An 18,366-nucleotide genomic window follows, 5' to 3' on the forward strand; every position below is an offset into this window, starting at 1 on the left:
GGACCTGGAGTTTCCAACATTAGAATCATAGGATGTCCTGAGTTGGACCACAAGGATCATCAAGTCCAGCTCCTATCCCTGCATATGACATTCCGTAAATTCACACCACATGGTGTCTCTGAGCTTCTGTTAGTGGTCACAGCTTTTGATGTAACCCATCTACCATATCATGTGTTCTGCACACTTACATCTCTCAAGTCAGCCTGTTAGAGTCAGTCCAGCTTTTCCAGGGCAGGGACAACACCTGCTTTGAAATTCCTGGCCCTTCTCCCCTACATAACGCATCCACCTCTTGATTTACAAATACAAGGCACTTGAGAGCTTTTCTCACCTGCAGTAAGAGAACGGCCCCAAGCCGAGTTGTACTGCTTTCTCGACACTGTCGACATGAAGCTCTTGGTAAAGCAAATCTGAATCCCATGGCAAGCAGCTGTGTCCAGAAATGGTTGTCTTTGCCGTGCCCCTGTACTCCGTGCCATTGCCCACATAGCACCGCTGGCTGGGAACTGGCAAAGCATAAGACACTGGTCAAGAATCAGTGCTAATTCTATGTTAAATACTTACTTCACAGCTGAGGTCCCAAATGTGAGCCAGCGGCCCCAGTTCTGTACACTGCCTTTCACAGTAATTGAATCCATCAAATCAGGATTTTCTTTTTTTTTTTTAATAAAAAACAACCCAAGCAGTTAAAAATTCTGTTTAAAATTAATGGTGAGTTAGCCTTGTTTTACACATGCACAAGTAACTATTCAACAGGCAGTAGAGCAGAAAAATAAACCTAAATTTGTACTGCGTATGGAAGATTTTAGTCAGCAATCGGCAGCAAAGTCAGCAATATGTCTGGGATTCCTCCTGCCTAATTTTAGACACAACCAAGCTCATGACTGGAGACTCCCTTTTTAGTCAATTAAGAGAAACAGGCATTTCTAGCACCAGACTGATCCAGCCTGCCTGAGGTGGCTTTTTTGAAACAAGATTAATCTTGCCTTACACTCTTGACTCCATTGACTAAATCTCCATTGACAATTAAAGGAGCTTAAGTCAACCGTATCGGATAGAGATATCTGTGTCGCAAAGTAGTAAAAACAACCCTAGCCTGCCAGTACACACTTAAAAGGCCCGATTTTGGAAAATAGTTATTTTTATGGACTCATACATGCCCATATGTCTACGCTATACCCATGTATATTATATATATGTAGCTACATGTTGCAAATATATGCATTTTGCAAAGATTGAACTAGTAGGTTGAATTTTGTTATTCAAACCCCATTTCTTCATCATCTGCACGTGGGTTATTTCTTCAGATAGGCCTGACATACATATTCTATGACCTGTATACTCAGCTGCCAAGATCTATCAACAGCACATACCAGCATTATGGCTGAAAAACATATGGGGATGCATTTGTATACAAATAGCTACACTGAGCAGAAAGTCTACACCTCAAAACACAGCTCAGAGTATCCCAAAGGAAACACAAAACCTTCTAATGTATAAAGAGGATTAATTGTTACCAAGCCTCAGAGGGTTTCTTATCCCAGCCATGTCAATGTGACTTATCCTTGACATCTGCAAGACTGGTTGAATCTCCTTCTAAACTTATAAACATACTTTAATATATAACATCATGATATTTCTTTACTGTTGAAAAACACATCATGAGGATGATCTGTCACACCACACAGTATGGACAGCTATTGCCAAAGATCTGTTTATTTTGACGGAATAAGGTGACAAGTGAACCAGGGAATATCACCAGCACTGAAATTATGAATCACAGCAATGAACTGCTGGTGTCAATTATCCCTCCAAGTCAGCAGTGTAACCACAGACCTCAAAAGCATATGGCATAAATTGGAGAGCTGGAGGTCAAGAAGTTTTTTGCAAGAACTCCAGTGTGAGTTAGTATACAAATACTTAGCAAAATTTGTTTTCTAGCTTGGCGTGGCAGACCCTTCTGAGATGGTGACAACATTTTCCCCTACCCCTGCCCTCAAATCAAATTCCCTTTATTTCAGTTGCTATGAATATAACATTAAATCCAACTCATATTGTAACAACCATAGTCTAGGAGCTCACAGAAAATAATTTGCCTTTCATTTGTGTTGCTAGCAATAGTAACCATTTCTTGGCAATCCTGACATTTATTTTCTGGGCAAGTTGCATGTTACTCTGCTTTGTTTGCATGAAACAGTGTCATGAAAATACCACCATCATGCTGTATGCTGAATTCTTTGATTTATCCAGGGAAGTGCCAGGTGCTGTTTTTATTTGTACTGTATTTATTACATTCGGAAATGAACTAAACTACTTTTATGAGGATGAAACAAGAGATTCTGTTTCAGTGCAGAACCAGGGACATATTCCACAACAGCAATGCTTTGGACATCTTACAGATGGTGTTTGCAAGTTGTGCTCATTCTTGTCAGGCTTAAAATCCAATGCATCTCTGTTTCATCGGGTCTGCCAGTTATTGCTAAACATACCAGAAGATTATAACTGGAAGAATTTGGCCCCTTTCTAAATCATCCCTCCTGTTCTCCTCTTGTAAGTAAGGAGTCTGGATTACATATTGCACTTGTTGAGAGGAACAGTAATATCTCTCACACAGTTTTGTGTTCCTTTTTGGTTTTATAAGGAGTATTTTGGGCACAGGAGTAAAGTGACTTAATCTCTTATCTTGTAGAGAAGCCTCTAGCTTAATACAGTTATTGTTTCATTAGTAGCTTTCCATCAGCCTGCTCTCCACTCCAGCAAGCTTTATTTGACTGGCTTGTAGTAGCATCACAGTATTCACATTGCTGCTCATTAAACCACATTTCATTATGTATCTGAGGCCATTAAGAAGTATATGCAAAGCCTAATACATTTTATCTCCTATAATTCAGGACAAATAGTTTTCCAAAAAACTCTTTGCAACTATTACAGTCATATAGGTCTTTTGCTCCTAATACTCTTTTTTGAACTGTTACAGCACTGAAAAAATCTCTTTTTCCTCTCTTTGTCAGAAACAGTGCGTAGGTGGTCTGCTTTCAGCAGTTCTTTATGGATTGCTCTGACTGGGAATTGTTCATTATCAATTTTTAATGGCTTCTGAAACTTCTCATGACTCCAAAACATATTTATTTTCCTATGTGGAAAAAAGTAATGGAGGACGTAATGTCTGTATTTTTCTTGTTTGTTCACTTCCCTGCAGTATTGCCAATTACTATGTTGAGTAGAAATGGCCTTAACTTTCAGATGACGAAAAATTTCATGCAAATGCAGATTCAAGTTACTCTGCAGACTTATGCCACTATCATCACCACTGTTTGTTTCTTTTCAGCAAAATAAAAACACAACTTAAAACTAGAAATACTTTCCTGTTATGATTTGTTTTTAAAATCCAAGAGGTTTAAATAGCTCACTTAAAACATTTTCATTGTGTTAGGATGGCATATTTTATCAGCATGTCACACAAATTCTTTGCCTTTTAAATTTTCAATAAAAAGCTGTTTCAGGTCTTAAAATTAAAAGCAACCTGAAACAGCAGTTATCCAACCACTTCTAATTGCTAAATTTCTGAAAACAGTGCACAAGATTTTTGTCACCAAATCTTGTTCCAGGTTCTCTGGTTACATACCTGAATGGTTTTATGAGTTTCTTTTTGAAGTCTTGGTGTAGAAAGCAATATATCTTTTAGATTTTTTTCCCCCTAAAACATCTCATCAGCAAATTTCCTAATGTTTTCGAGCTTTTACTTCATTTTCCTTCCAGATATGTGTAAGCTGTTTCATTTTGTTAATAAGAATACATTTTTCCCCTGATGGTCCTAATCCTGGGACAGGATATTTTTAAGTAACCTTTTCATTCAGTAATGCTTTGTTTTACTCCTGACCAACCTTGTTTTATCCCTGACCAGCCTGTAATGCTTTTATTAAATACAGTGTTAGATTAATTCCTATATCAGCTGATGGCAGGAAGGGAGAGCACGGAAGAGGAGAAGGACAGAAGTCCCCTCTCTGCTCACAATTACAATTACAAGAAGTCTTCTCCAGTGTGTTGATTATCAGTTACCCAGATGGAAGAGTTATTTAGAAAATTGTAAATTAAAGCAAAACTTTGGTGGAATTATGAGAGCGTCCTCCATCCAGAGCTCTCCTGGAGCACATGTCCACTCTTGTTGCAGTGCCTTGGGAAGCTCCAGAGCCAAAGGCCTGAGTGCCTGCCCTACATCCTCTGGCCTGGTCAGAGGTAACTCTCCAGCACTCACTAAGTAGAAGCTGGTTTGCAAGACAGTGCATTAATATCCCTTTGAAGCCTTTTTAATATGTCTATCTATTTATATTTCTACCTGATCCTATTTCATCCACTAACTATGAAGATGAATAGTAATAAACAATGAAATTTTATGACTCTGCATAAGCCTTTTGCTTACACTGCCTTGGCACTGCAGGATGTGTCGCTCTCCAAGTCATCCTTCACCAGAGTGTAAGTCAAGTTTCCTTCCTGTTTGAGCTCAGACTCATCGGATGTCTACAGAAGGGTCCATCTTTTCTTGATTCACCTGGAAGGTCCCTTTTCTCCTTTCCTGGGTAGCCATGAAAGGTGTGAAAGGTTTTGATTTTGGGGAGCTGCACCTCCCTTGCTGCAAGTGCAGCCAGCTTCTAGCCTGAGTTGGCCATAAATGTGTGACAGAAAGGAGTCTCCAGTATTCCTAGAGATTGCTCTTACTGGCATCTCATTTCATCAGATAAAGCACTGAAAAGCCCCTAGGTATTCTGAAGGCAGAAATTCCTACGCAAAATGAAACAAACGCCACACAGAGAGCTTTGAAGGTGTCCACATTAACCTAGCACTGCTCCCAAAGGAAGATTTAGCTTATCTTTCAGTGATTCCCTGTGCCACTGAAAAATCTGTGTTAATGTCTAGGAAGGTGGTCATGTGAGTATAGACTGCACTGAAGAAAGCAGTTGCCATCTTTTTCACTCTTTAGTTATGAGAATGTGAAGGCAAATCAACAGGGGCAGGAGATTGCATGGCAGCAGCCCTGGGACTGGACTGTTGCAAATGGCTTGAAGCAAATGGCTTCATATTTTCATGCACTAATACCTGTTTGTGAAAGTGAGAATAACAGCACCCACTGTAGCTTTCAGAGTTTGCAAATTAACTAATATAAGCCACAACTGAAGTGTAAGGAAAGATATAGATATATATATATATTTCTGTATAATTCAATCATACATTTATAATATTTATCTAGATTTCAGTATTTCTGTTTGGGTTTATGATTTAATACAACAGCAGATAATGCATGCCACTAATTTATAACAAATAACTGTTTCAAACAGTTATGCTGCTTACTGATTCATTGAATAGCAATGATATCTCTGGACTCAGAGCACCTAACACTAAAATAAATCCCCATTGAAACTGTAGCCTGATTATGAAATGCACAAACAATCTGTCTGAGCCAAAAACTAGTCAGAGATGTGGAAAATTCCTAACTTTATAAAGAAACCTGGGAGATCAGAATAGCATCTCTATTTTTGCTCATATCTATCACCTCCATAAATGACACCCTATAATTATCATTTTGTGAAGCTATAGTTATCATTAGTCTCTTGTCCACCATCCCCTATATTGACCCTATTTTAGTGTAATGAATCAGAGGTGGGTTCTCAGTTGATAATGTCACAGTCCCTCACTTATTCATCTTGCAATTCTTCCTGCCACTTACCATCACCAGGGATAGTCTACTAGACCTAGTTTTTCCCCATGGAACTCCAGCACTATTTGAATTATTTTGAAATAATACAAAATCTGATAAAATCCAACCTGCCCTTTCTATCTCTGCAACAGTGCCCTATGCTTTCTCTTTGTTAACCTTGCGCTATTAACCCTTGCCCTGCCCTCATGGAGCCTCCCAGGGGATCCATAGGACTCTACCCCTGCAAACCGTATCAAGCCATGTCAGACCTTAATGGTGCTTTTTTATCTGCTAGTCTATCCATTTTTCTACAACCATGGAGGAATACTAACCTTATTCTTTTCCATCTTAGCTTTATTACTAATTCAGATATTCCACACATGCAAACAACAAGCAGCATCCCAGTCCCACTTACAAATTCTCTTCAATTCTTAGTGGCAGACCTACTTATCCAAGCTCAGTGGGGGATTGACTGGTTGAATATTCATTTGTCATTTTCAGTCAACTGACTTTGTTATTATGCTTCATCTATTTCTTCCATCCACCCCCCACCCAGATCCTAGAAAATAAGAAAATGAACAATAATCCAAAAATATTCTAGTAGATTATAGAATAACACCAGTAAACATAAACCACAAAGTAAGACTCATTATCTTCTTCTCGCTGTCTTCTTAAGAAGAAAAAGAATTAAAACTTTTCCTCCAGTTTCCAGAGCTGAACTTTACTTACTAAAGTATCTTCTTTTTAAGTAGAAAACTGCAAACACGCTATTTCAGTAAAACAACCACTGAAAAGGTGAGTTTGCTGTCATTTTTACTTCTTTTATTACCTCAGACTCCCCCAGCTTAACCCTCAAAGATGTGGCCAAGAATTTTTTTTCTGTGTGTAATTACATATTCAGCTATTCTGTCACCTTCCTTTTCTAAAAATCTTCAACCTACTTGTGGCATACAACAACACATCTCCTTATGTAACCATAAACGTTCCACAATTAGCATTCCAACTCATACTTTCTCTAAAGTTATGGTACTCCTCTAATTCCATTACCCATAGGAAATAAATAAAATAAAATAAAATAAAATAAAATAAAATTAAATTAAATTAAATTAAATTAAAATAAAATTAAAATAAAAAGGGGAAAAAAAACCAAACCAACAAACTAGAAAACATTAAAGAGTTTTCAAAAATACCTTCAACAACTTCATACTTCATCATGACCAAAATGCTAACAAAAACATTATTGCTATTGAAATCTCAATCCAAATAAACCTCAAAATGTATAATCCCCTGTGCAGTCCCCCCAATACTCTTCAAACTACCATCTACTGTAACCCATGACCACAGTGACACAAATCCAAGCAGGCTTTCCATGTGTCACTTTCTCGCTCTTCATTAGTTTAATCATCAAAAATACCAAAATCTGCCACAACTCATCCATCCCACTGCTTTGCTTTGTTACATGGCTACTTTATTTTTGCAAATAGTTCCACAAGAACAGGTCTTGAGCTGCTACTGAGTCCTAATACAACAAACAAGACAGAAATAAACCCCAGCTAGCCATCAAGAACTTTGTACAACCCAATGATTAAGGTTACATAGTGTTAAGCCCCATCTCAGTTCTCCACATGTGACTACCAGCTCTTCCTCTGATCAACAGCAATACAACAAAGCCACCTATAGACTAAATGTTTCAGGAAAAGGCTTGGCAGCTAATTAAACAGAATAAACACACCCCACCAACATACCCTCCAAAAAATCAAGAATAAACCTAAAAATACAAATGAGGCTCCCAGATTAACTCAATATCTCACACACAAAAACAGTAATAAAGCAATGGCAAGAAGGAAGTGCTTTTACACAGGAAATGGGGCAAAATATATATTAGTTTTCACATGCACTTCAGCTAACACCTACGATGTGAGTGCAATGGTGGGTTTTCAATCACAGAAACCTAAAGGCACCAATCCCTGAAAAAAAAGTTCTACATCACCTTCCTTCACCTTCCAACTCTATTCAACATTTACATACCAATGCTTATTAGATTGAATTATCTGTCCTCTCACCAAACAGCTACTCCTCTGTCTTTAGCTGTGTCCCTCTGTATTCACTCAACATCTCTAACATGGCTCCTATCTGTTCAAAGAAGCATAAAATATCAAAGTAATTTTACAATTATATGTTCACAACCATTTATCATAAGTTATCACCTCCAATGAAGTTAAACATTCCTGAAGCTAAATGTTTCCCAAAAATCTTCACAATTACCTTTCCACTGTCTACACGAACTTGGGGCAGGGAAGAAATATCACCCTTACATCCCTCTTAGTTTTCACCTCTTCCTCACATTTATCGCTGACAAAGGTCTGGGTCCCTTTTTCAACTTCCTCTGTAAAATAAGACAATTATTGGTACTCATGGTTGGATAATTAATTCTGAACTTTCACCTAAAACCTGGATAGAGAGTTCTCTCGGCAAAAACTTTGTCTCCAAAGTGAATGCAGTTACTCTCTTAACACAAAATCTGTATTTCTAAAAATAAGTGCATATTTAAATGCAATTATTATGAATTAAACGTAATTAAAATGCATCCCTGAATAATTTTAAACAGTGTCTGTTTTCAGGTGGATTTGTTGATGATGTATCTAATTTCCTTTGGAACTAAACTTCACTGAAAACTTCTACATAAACTCTGTTAGAACACTTTTTTAAATGGCAGTTCCTTCTTTAGTACTGAAGGTTCTTCTTTAAGGGCTAGAAAATAATGTATTACCGCAAAGAATAGAAACCTATATTAGAAACTGTCTTTTGTATTTTGATTTCCTTTGTTATAAATATCTCCTATGTTATGTTTATCACCTCCCATAAGTCAGCTCGTAATTTGCCAATAACTGCACGGCCGTTGTGATAATGGCTTGGCTATATATAGTGATTGTTTATATAGTGCATATATATAGTGATCGTTTGCAAGAGAATGTTAAGAACAGTGAAAAGATTATTTTTGAGTTCTGACAAGGACTCTGTAGTCAAAAAGAAAAAAAAAACCACAAATGGACAGTTAAATAGGTATCTGTAAAATCACAGAAGTTATGATTATTCTGTTACTCAATGTTCAAAGAGGGGAAACAAAATTATCAGGCAGTAGGTTTTAAGCTAACAATAGAAAACAGTTTCTCATCAGATCTATTTAGATTCTGGAACTTCTTGACATGGCATGCTGTGAAAGGGAAAAGCAAAAGGGGTTCTAAAGAGTTTAGACAAATTCATGGGAAACAGGTAAAGGTCTATTAAACATGATGGTCCAGCCGTCTGCTAAGAAAATCCTCAACCAGAAGTATTTCTCAGTAATTTCCTGCTTCCTACATTGTTCCTCAGTCACCCTTTATTTCATCAGTGCTCAAATCACAGTAGTATTTAGATCGTGGTCTTACACAGGACAGCACTCCATTTATTAATATTTGTGAGTGTAACGTGAAGGTAAATTAGCTGGTTTTCCATTAGAAACATATGAAGACTGGTTATTCTTTGTAGAAGTCAAGGGCAGAGGACATCAGAGAGATCTCAAACACATCACAGCCCAATAACATTTTGGGGTAATTACTGTTAATTAAATTGATTGGGTTTTTATTAAAAAATATATATTTTTACATCACAACCTGGGTTTAAGGTTGCCTCTATAAATGAATAATTTAGAATAAAGTACATTTTGGAGGCACTGTAACTTCTGGATCAAGCATTATAACCATGAGCTATTTTGACTAAAGGGCAACCTCACAATTCAGTCTTGTTAGACAAGGAAAAATATAAAACACAGTAAAAAGGAAAACAAACAAAAAGCCAGCTGTGCTTACAGCATCATATTGAAGGCTTGAAGAAAAAACTAATCCAACACATATCTAAAAATCAATTCTATGTGCTTTGAGAACAAAAGTTCCCAGCACTTTCGTCAGAATGTCATTGCCCTCATGCGATGATCCAACCAGGTCTACAGACCCCAGCGCTGATTTATTTGCATTTATTTAGAATGACTAAATCCTAGCAAAGAGGGTTTTTTCATTTCTATACTTGTTTGCAAGGCCCTGACACACAAACACAATCCTTCAGTACCCGTTTTGTGTGGGGGTGTTAGGCAGTTAAGCGCAGATGGATTATAAGCATCTAAAGCCACTTGTTTAGCAAACCAAATGTTTGCTTTATTATTTTCAAGTAATCAAAGAGTGTTTGCTTATTTCTTGTTCTAAGGTAGTCAGACAGAAACCAGTATTACAGCTCTAACACCGACAACCTGATATTTGTAATCCAGATCATACTGGGTGGATTTTTATGCACAGTGTTGCTGCTTTGGGCAGAAGAAGCTGATAAAGACACAGGAATTTGAAAAGCAGTTTTATTTGAAGAGAAGCTGCCCCTTGCCTGGAGCCATGCAGCAGAATTTACAAAGCCTGGGAAAAGCCTCCTGAGGGCAACTAAAGGACAAAAAAGCAGAGCTACAATATCACTCCTTAGGATGAGACTTAAACGAGTCACAGACCAATCTGACACGAGTCATTGAGTACCTGGTGGGTGAAGGTTCATGGCCAGTTCATACACGACTCAATTTGCCAATTATCTCCTGCTATTTGTTATTCCAGCTGTACTGCTGGTCTCCCAAATGGATTTTTTTATCCCCAGCTTGAGTAGACAGCTACACAGTTAACCACCAAAATAAAAAAAAGAACACCAAATACCAATTCCAGTCTTTATTGCCATGGTTTCTTTAACCCACCAGCCATTTGGACCAACTAGGTGCCCACCAGAGCTACCTGGAGTCTTGTCTTCAATTTTGATGAGCCCTAGGATTTAGGTATTGAGAAAGACATAGCCAGTGAGTTGATGGGACCATAGGTTGGTATGACTGAAGATCTATTACAATTTATGCCTAAAACCTGTTTCATTTGAAAAGTAGCTGCTGATATAACTTGAGGATTTAGCATGCAGGTAAGTATTACAAGCAGATTTAACCCTTGCAGTGAGAAAAGTTAAATCTTCTAGAGGAAAATAATATCAAAAAGCTATGTAGTATCTAAAAGAAGCAACACAGAACAAACACATAAGCACCTAAAAGCAGATTTCTCTGCCCTGATTCACCAGCAAGCAAGGATTTTTAGGCAAGACGTACTGGGCTAAATGTGCTATTAATTTAAAGTATAAGGTAATCCAAACAAGAAGTGTGCATTTTATCTTTGTCTGCTTCCCATAACAACATAGTACTAGTTAATACAGTCAGCTGCTAGATTTTGTCAGAGCGTAAATCCCTATTTTATGAGCGGACAACATAAGATGCATGGATCTGTGGGGAAGCGTTTGCACTGGAGTACAGCTCTGCAATAGACCCTGCAAAACTGAAGCATTTACGGGCATGAGTAATTGAATTTAAAAGTTTTGTGTTTAATTTTCCATAGCGTTAAGGACACAAACCAATATTTTCAGAATCAGAGTCTCAGTGATGAAAAGCGTGTAATGTTTTACCCTGGAGGAATACATTAAATACTAGCTTGGTATGACTCTTCACTTATTACAAGAAGTATCTGCAAAAGCAGAATACAATACAGAGGAAAAACTCCAAATTCTCTGCCCATTGGTAGGTTCCTTTACTTACCAATATTGCAATATTTCCCTGCATAATTTCCTTTGCAGTCACATACTATTTTCCCGTTGAAGGTAACCATTTTGCATTCGCCACCATTCATGCAAGGATCATGAACACAACCTATAAGCAAAAACCAAATATCAACCCAAAGCTTCAAACAGTTCCAGAGAGTAGGTCTATTTTAACCTCAACACAGCTTCTCCATGAACATGTATTTTGCGGAAGTTCATTCTTTTTCACTCATGTCAGACCTACCCTTGATACAAATTGAAGAAAAGGAAACTATCCCAATTTCTGCCCACCGAGGTCTGTCTCATCACTTTTATTGTATAATGTCAGCCTAACTATTGAAAAATGTTATCAATGAACAATGGGCAAAATGGTGGTGGTGACCTTTATTACTAATGGTGCTGGTGACGGTATTAGCATTTCTATCTGTATAGAGGGTTCTGCCAATTCCAAGTTTGTCACTGAGCTGTATTAGAATTTGTAGTAGTGTATCTAGCAGGGAGCTCAGCTAAATATTTAGGATCTGTGACTGGAAAGTATTAAGTTCTATCAAATTTCTCAACTCTCTCGTGGACTCCCAATGTCCTAGAAAGCCACCAACTCTCTCCATGTTTTAGTTTCCAGTGCTGTAAGGTGGGAATAAAAGTACCTAACTAGCTCAAAGGGCTTTCATGGAGCTTACTCAGTACTGCAAACTACCTGGGAGTCTGGGCATGGTAAAAGTCAGCTGGACTGAATAACAGAATAGCCATACCAGAGCACATACATATATAGGTGAGGCATACTGGTTTGTTTCCCACCATCTCTCCATCCAAAAGGGAGGTGCTGTGCTGACTTCATCAGATAAGAGGCAACCTGCAGCCAGCTGGTCAGCTGTGTCAAACATTTGGGAGCCCCAAAACAAGGAGAAGGCTTCAAAACATAAGCATCACCCCAGCCATGAATGGGTACGTGGGGCCAAAAATCATGTGGACTCTGGGGTTGACGCAGGGCAAATAGGATCCTGGAAGTTGGTAGAGTTTATGTGCTGGCAACTCGAGAGTGTGCAAGGCTTGGGAAAAAATCCCAGAGGTGAAACAACAACATGAAGCAATTGTAGGTGTGCAGGGGAGACAGAGGAGGGTGTGCCTCTCAGGGAGGTTACAGTTTTGGAAAAGAGCTCGTAAGGTCAGAAATTTTGCCACTTCTACTATATAATCTGTTGCATATTCTTACATGCTGCAATTCGGGATTGCATCCTTGGTAAAGAAAACACTGAGCTATGTCCCTAAAATTCAGCTTAATGCATATAATTGCTTCCTCAAATAAGGATGATCACAGTGAGGTGATTTCCTGGGTCAGCATTACTACTTACTAATGGAAAGCTGAAGTTTTCTTTTTTGGGGAGGGTGCATGAGCTGCAAGAGCAGCATTACTGTGTATAAGACATTCTGACTTCGATATCCTTACTGTCCTTTATCCCCACGCCATGCAGGCCAATATCTGTAATATAAAATAGGGCCTTACTTTTGTGTCTGACAGTCTCGCACTCAATCTGGCCATCCACGCACGTGCACTGCTCCACAGCTCCTTGTTGGACTCTGGCCCAGCTCATGCCCATATCAAAGAACTCATGGAGACTGTTGTCAAAACATTTCTCTAAAAGATAGTAAAACACAACAACATCAAAAAAAACAAACAACAAAACAAACAACAAAACAACAAACAAACAAAAAACACCCAGGTTTTCTGAGGTTATTTCTTGTGAGGAATGGGACCACAATCTGCATCATACCCTGCTCAAGACAGAGGTGGCTTTCTCCTAAACCCCTATAAACATGACAGCATCCACATTACTTGAGCCCTTCCTTTCAGAAGTTCTTTCAACAAACACATAAAAAATCAAATCTTTGCTATATACTTGCATCTGTCCCACTTTACTGCATCATCCACAGTTGCTGGGCTGTGCTGGAGACAGTAGAGCAACAGAACTGAAAAAGGTTTTCTTGCTTATTGTTGGGAGAGAAGCCAAGAGCTGCAGGGAACAGCTTTTAGTGGTGGACTTGGTGGTGTTATGTTAATTGTTGGACTCAATGGTCCTGAGGGTCTTTTCCAACCTAGATGATTCTGTGAAAAGCCTTCACTAAACAACAGCAAGCACAACTGAAAACCTTCAACGTAAAAGCCTAATTCCTTGCTTGACACGCAGTAAATTAGGAGTAACACCACCATAAAACTGGAAAAATAACCCAAGAAAAGCCTTTTGGCCTGACTCTTCTCCTTTGAAAATGACTACCCTGAAAGTGAAGTAGCTGCCCTGGTGCAAAGCTGACTTTGCAGGAAAAGTCGTAATGGAGCCCTGTATGCATATACATAAGGAATAAGGCATACAGGAAATTTTGTTGCTTTTTCATGTCTCCCTGCCATACCTACTAGATGATATTATTAGTAGTTTCTAACCATATAAGGGATATTTAAATCTTAAAAACAGCATAGGGAGAGGAAGAGGCTCTTTGTGTGTTATATCTCTATAATTGTGCTAATTTCAGCTGCCCTGTCAGTAGTGGATTGTCTGTCATAACCATCTGGAAATCCGCCTACACAAACATTCATGCTGCAGGGGTCTCTCCCATCACAACAGCACTACCTTTTCATTAATCAAACATTAATGAGATCTACTTACTGCTTGTATTTCATGTTGTAACATTCACGGAAGAAGATACTTACTCATCTGACAGGCCTCGCCCGTGAATTCCTCGGGACAGGTACAGTGGTACATCCTATGGCCATGAGCAAGAGAGCAGGTCCCTCCATTCTGGCAAGGGTTGTTTGCACAGTGATCTAGACCATGTAAGAAGCTGTTGTTAACAGGTGCCAGACAAGCCATGTTTTGTTGTGTTAGATGTCATTTTGGTTACATGAACCATTTTCGTTCAATACACAACAGGTGTAATACCGCCTATTAATCTAAAACAATGTTTATCCAACCAGTTTACATTGGGTTTGTTTCCAGCTGTACAGCTACATTTATCCAGCTTTTAAAAACCGTATAGAGTAACTTGTCCAAAGGTGGTAGGTCCAGGCACGGATGAAGGTGCCAGAGCGGTGGTGAGGAAGAAGATGGGACAAATGCCCACAAGATGGAGCTGTGCCTTTACACTGGGGAGGGAAGGCTGCAGCAATGCCTCTGCCAGGGTTATTGCCCTGCACACCTCGCCTTCCAACATCAGTGACCGGATCTGTGCTTCTCTCTTTCCAGTTACACCAAGGACAATCCTCGACAGAAGAATTTGCTGTGGATTTTTGGGTTATGTCTAAAACGAATGGATAGGTGGAAGAAAGGAAAACAAATTAAAGCAGCATGAGGGCACATCCCAGTAAATCAGGCCAAGCAAGATTAAACTGGACCAGTCTAATGTATCTCTGTTTTTTAAGGAATTTTCTAAATCATGGGAGGAGAAGAAGAGGAAAGAGAGAAGAGAGGAAGAGAGAGAAGAGGAGAAGGAGAAAGAAGGAGAAGGAGAAGGAGAAGGAGAAGGAGAAGGAGAAGGAGAAGGAGAAGGAGAAGGAGAAGGAGAAGGAGAAGGAGAAGGAGAAGGAGAAGGAGAAGGAGAAGGAGAAGGAGAAGGAGAAGGAGGAGAAGGAGAAGGAGAAGGAGAGAGGGTTTGCCAGTGCAACCCTCTAACTCCTACAATGGAAGTTTTACTTGGCAATGTGCAATGCAAAAGTTGTCAGAGTCTTGCTGGGCATCCGACATTCCTGATTTCAGGCAGTGTTAAGGAGTAGATCTCCACTGAAGTCAACCAACATCACATTTTACACCCTCTACAGAGCTGGCCCAGCAACTTGTCTGCATTCAAATTCTCCCTTTCAATTCTAGTCAGACTCCTCAAGGGCAACTGTAGAGTTGCTGAATCCAGGTGCTAGAGTGTGTGGTCCTAAGCATGGGATGCAACATATAGAAACACAGACACATACATATAGAACTGAAGCAAAGCACAAAAGGTATATCCTGAACTTCGCTACAGCAGCGTAAATATGAAAGTTTCCCTGCACAGATCAAAATATTTACTTCAGAAGAGAGTGATGTAATTGAGATCAGATAGCAGGCCTGGGTGTATTCACTGGTAGTTTCACTCCAGGATAACATCAAGGGAAAGCAAGTAAAGGCAGCAATGTTTCTACTATTATTGCAGTTTGATAGTTATGAAACTTTAAGTGATGTAATGTTTCCTCAAAGGAAAGTCCTGTATTTCCTATTCCCATCACATCTAAACCATAACTTTATCTCCAGACCATCTTCTGGTACAGTAGTGCTCAAGTAATTTATTGAGTACACTCATTAAATCTGCAAGAGTACTTCCAGGCCTCTGGTTTTTTTCCCTCACTGCATCCCACCTGTCTCTCCAGCTTGACTTCCCCAGGGTATTCTGCATCCCTATCCACCCACCTTGAAGTCCAGGAACAACTTCTACTCACAAGCACATGGGCATTCCACATCTCCCTGTAAAGAATCCTGCCCACCATTAATTATCCATTAACTGGGAAGTGCCAAGTCCCTCCCTGCTCTGCTGGTGTCTAAAGCCACCCAGCAGTATCTCCCCACCCTCATGGGTAAAATACTCCATGCCTGCTAGCATTCACCTTGACTTCAGGTTCATCTCTGAGGCTCTGCTGAAAGAGCAGTAGAATTTTGTTGCCTTTTTACCCATATCTTCTCACAAAAACTTTCTGTTTCTGTCACCCACTTTTCCCAGAACAGGGACTGCTCTTCCCCAGAGTGCCTCTTGGGGTGATGCCTCTTCCTCCTGCCTGCACAGCCCACACTACCCCACTTCTTCTTTCCATATCAGTCCAAACATCTCTCAAAAAACACACTGTCTGGTACTTTTCTCCCAAGTCTGGGGTTTTGGCCATTTGTCCAAGGTTTCCAGACATTCAGAGCAGTAGTCCTAACACATTGCCCAAGATCTGGAAGTCCCACATATAGAGTCATTGAACTTTTATGCATATAAATGTAAATATATATGAACTACATGTTCACTGCCCAGTTGGCCCATATGTGTGAAGGGGTCACATTGGGCAGATACTGCACACAGTCTCCACAGAGATCTTCTGGGCAGGAGTGGAGGATCCTGTGGAAATCTGAAGGCAGCAATAAAGCTCCTGTGGATTTCAGGAGGGGTTTGAACAAGCACCTTGGGTGTTGTTATGGAGAGCTCTGGCTCTGTACAGTGCAGTACTAACATCTCCCTCCAGCAGAGCCTTCATACCTGAGCTTCACTTCATCCTGAAAATAAACACTTTTTGATTAAACTTTCTCTTGAAGTCAGCAGATGTACTTTTCTGGATCAATGCCTCCAACACTTGCTTAACACTAAGTTGTAAGCAGCTCCAATGGTTTCAGGTCAACTCCCCAGGTACACATGGTATTCTTGGCCTGGAGTGAACTCATGCTTCAGCCTTTGCTTTCAACCAGCTCCTTCCCCACCCCAGTTCACAGATTCCTCACCACTCTCTCATGGCCAAAGGATACACTCTCTCCCCAAAAATTCTTTTTTTTCTTGTTTTACAAGTGTCTATAAAGTGGTTGAGATTCTCCCAAATGTTTAATATTTTGGTGGGGGTTTTTTCCCAACAAAATTGTATATTTTTCCATACTTTAAAGATCAACATGATTCAGTTTGACTGCTTCTTTCTTCCTAATTATCTTCCCCAGGAGCAAACTTTCCTCCCATTTGCTTGAAATTCCCTTCAGTCACTATGCCACTCCTTCCTTTCAACCTCACAATAAAACTTTTCTCTTTAAGCTGTGGCTGGTTGATCTGTTAAACATTTTCCCAAGTACAAACACTTGCTGCTTAAAAAGTAAAGTAGACTTATGTTTATAAAGAAATGAACAGCTAAAGACATTTTAGTTTAATTTTACACAATTCCTAATGCTTTCAGAAATACTTTACTTTGCAATAGCCAGCAGTGATCTCTTCCAGCTACCCATCCTGTTTTCTGTTTCCTTTCCTCTCTCACACATACATCTCTTTATTTTTCTGCAAAAAAAGCAGCCAGGGCAAACCCTCTCTGGCATTAGGATATATCGACAGTGATACCCTTCCTCAAGGGGCAGGCAGACAAGGGGGCTTTCTTGTTGTAAACCATCCTATCCAACACTGTGGAGGGTAACAGACAAAAATAAGCCAGCAAGCCCCAAAACAGTGTAGTGTTTCAACAGCGGATTAAAGCAGTCACGAGCTACAGCTTCCAACATTTTAAGCTTTGGGAGGGCACTCATGAATAAGTGCATGCAGCCTTCATAACTTGACTCTTGTAAACATGAACTGTCTATAAAGTCTATGTTCATGCCTGACATACTTGCATTACAAAGGTACATGCATTGCTGCTTGTTTGAGGGTTAGGTCATTTGTCTCTGATCTCCTGTTAATCTGTTTTAAAATCAGGCTGGAAAAGAATTTAAAGTTGTTAAGTTTAAAAGGATGATGCTGTATACTGCTTAATTTTAGACTGTCAGTGTGATTCAGCTAACACTGGCTTTTCAAGTGCTCTGGTAGACTGCAATCAGCTTGGCGATGAGACTCCTGACAGAGAATTCCCTGCCAGGGGATGGTGGAAAATGAGTTTCTCCTTCATTTGAAAGTAGGAAGCAAACATCTAAGGGCATCTGGTCATATCCTGCAGACTAAACAAGACAGATCACATTTGAAAGTATTGCAAAGGAGAAAAGAGGAAGATGATCAACATCTAGGTGCAGAGCCAAAAAAAAAACTCAGAGGCATCAAGTCAGATCAGTGAAACACCTGATTTTTCAATGCTGGTCTGTCACTGTATAAATTGAGAATTAGATACATATGTTCCTTATAAAATGAGATCCTCTGGCATCCAGCTGATGAAACATGGAGCTGAGGAGAGAGAGATAATCAAGGTCCAGCCATCGAGGTAGTACTGGGGAGAGAGATGCATGCTCCCCACTGAACTGCCTGCGACATGGTGCTTTCACCCAGTGTGTCAATTAAAAGTGATTTATATAGAAAGGAGAGTTTGCCAC

The 18,366-nt window shown here is 39.5% G+C and overlaps 1 protein-coding gene across 1 annotated transcript in view; it reads right to left on the reverse strand.

Annotated features, from left to right (window-relative positions):
- The window catches only part of HGFAC (HGF activator), a gene marked incomplete at its 5' end in the record, with an annotated part of 41,338 nt that overhangs the window by 12,520 nt on the left and 10,452 nt on the right, over nucleotides 1-18,366 (reverse strand). The window contains 4 exons of the mRNA XM_080344190.1: nucleotides 332-506; nucleotides 11,328-11,438; nucleotides 12,834-12,965; nucleotides 14,034-14,147. Of these exons, the coding sequence (XP_080200316.1) occupies nucleotides 332-506; nucleotides 11,328-11,438; nucleotides 12,834-12,965; nucleotides 14,034-14,147 (532 nt within the window). The remainder of the gene's footprint in view (nucleotides 1-331; nucleotides 507-11,327; nucleotides 11,439-12,833; nucleotides 12,966-14,033; nucleotides 14,148-18,366) is intronic.

Source organism: Nesoenas mayeri (genome assembly GCF_963082525.1).
Source record: "Nesoenas mayeri genome assembly, chromosome: 4".
Taxonomy (NCBI): Eukaryota; Metazoa; Chordata; class Aves; order Columbiformes; family Columbidae; genus Nesoenas; species Nesoenas mayeri.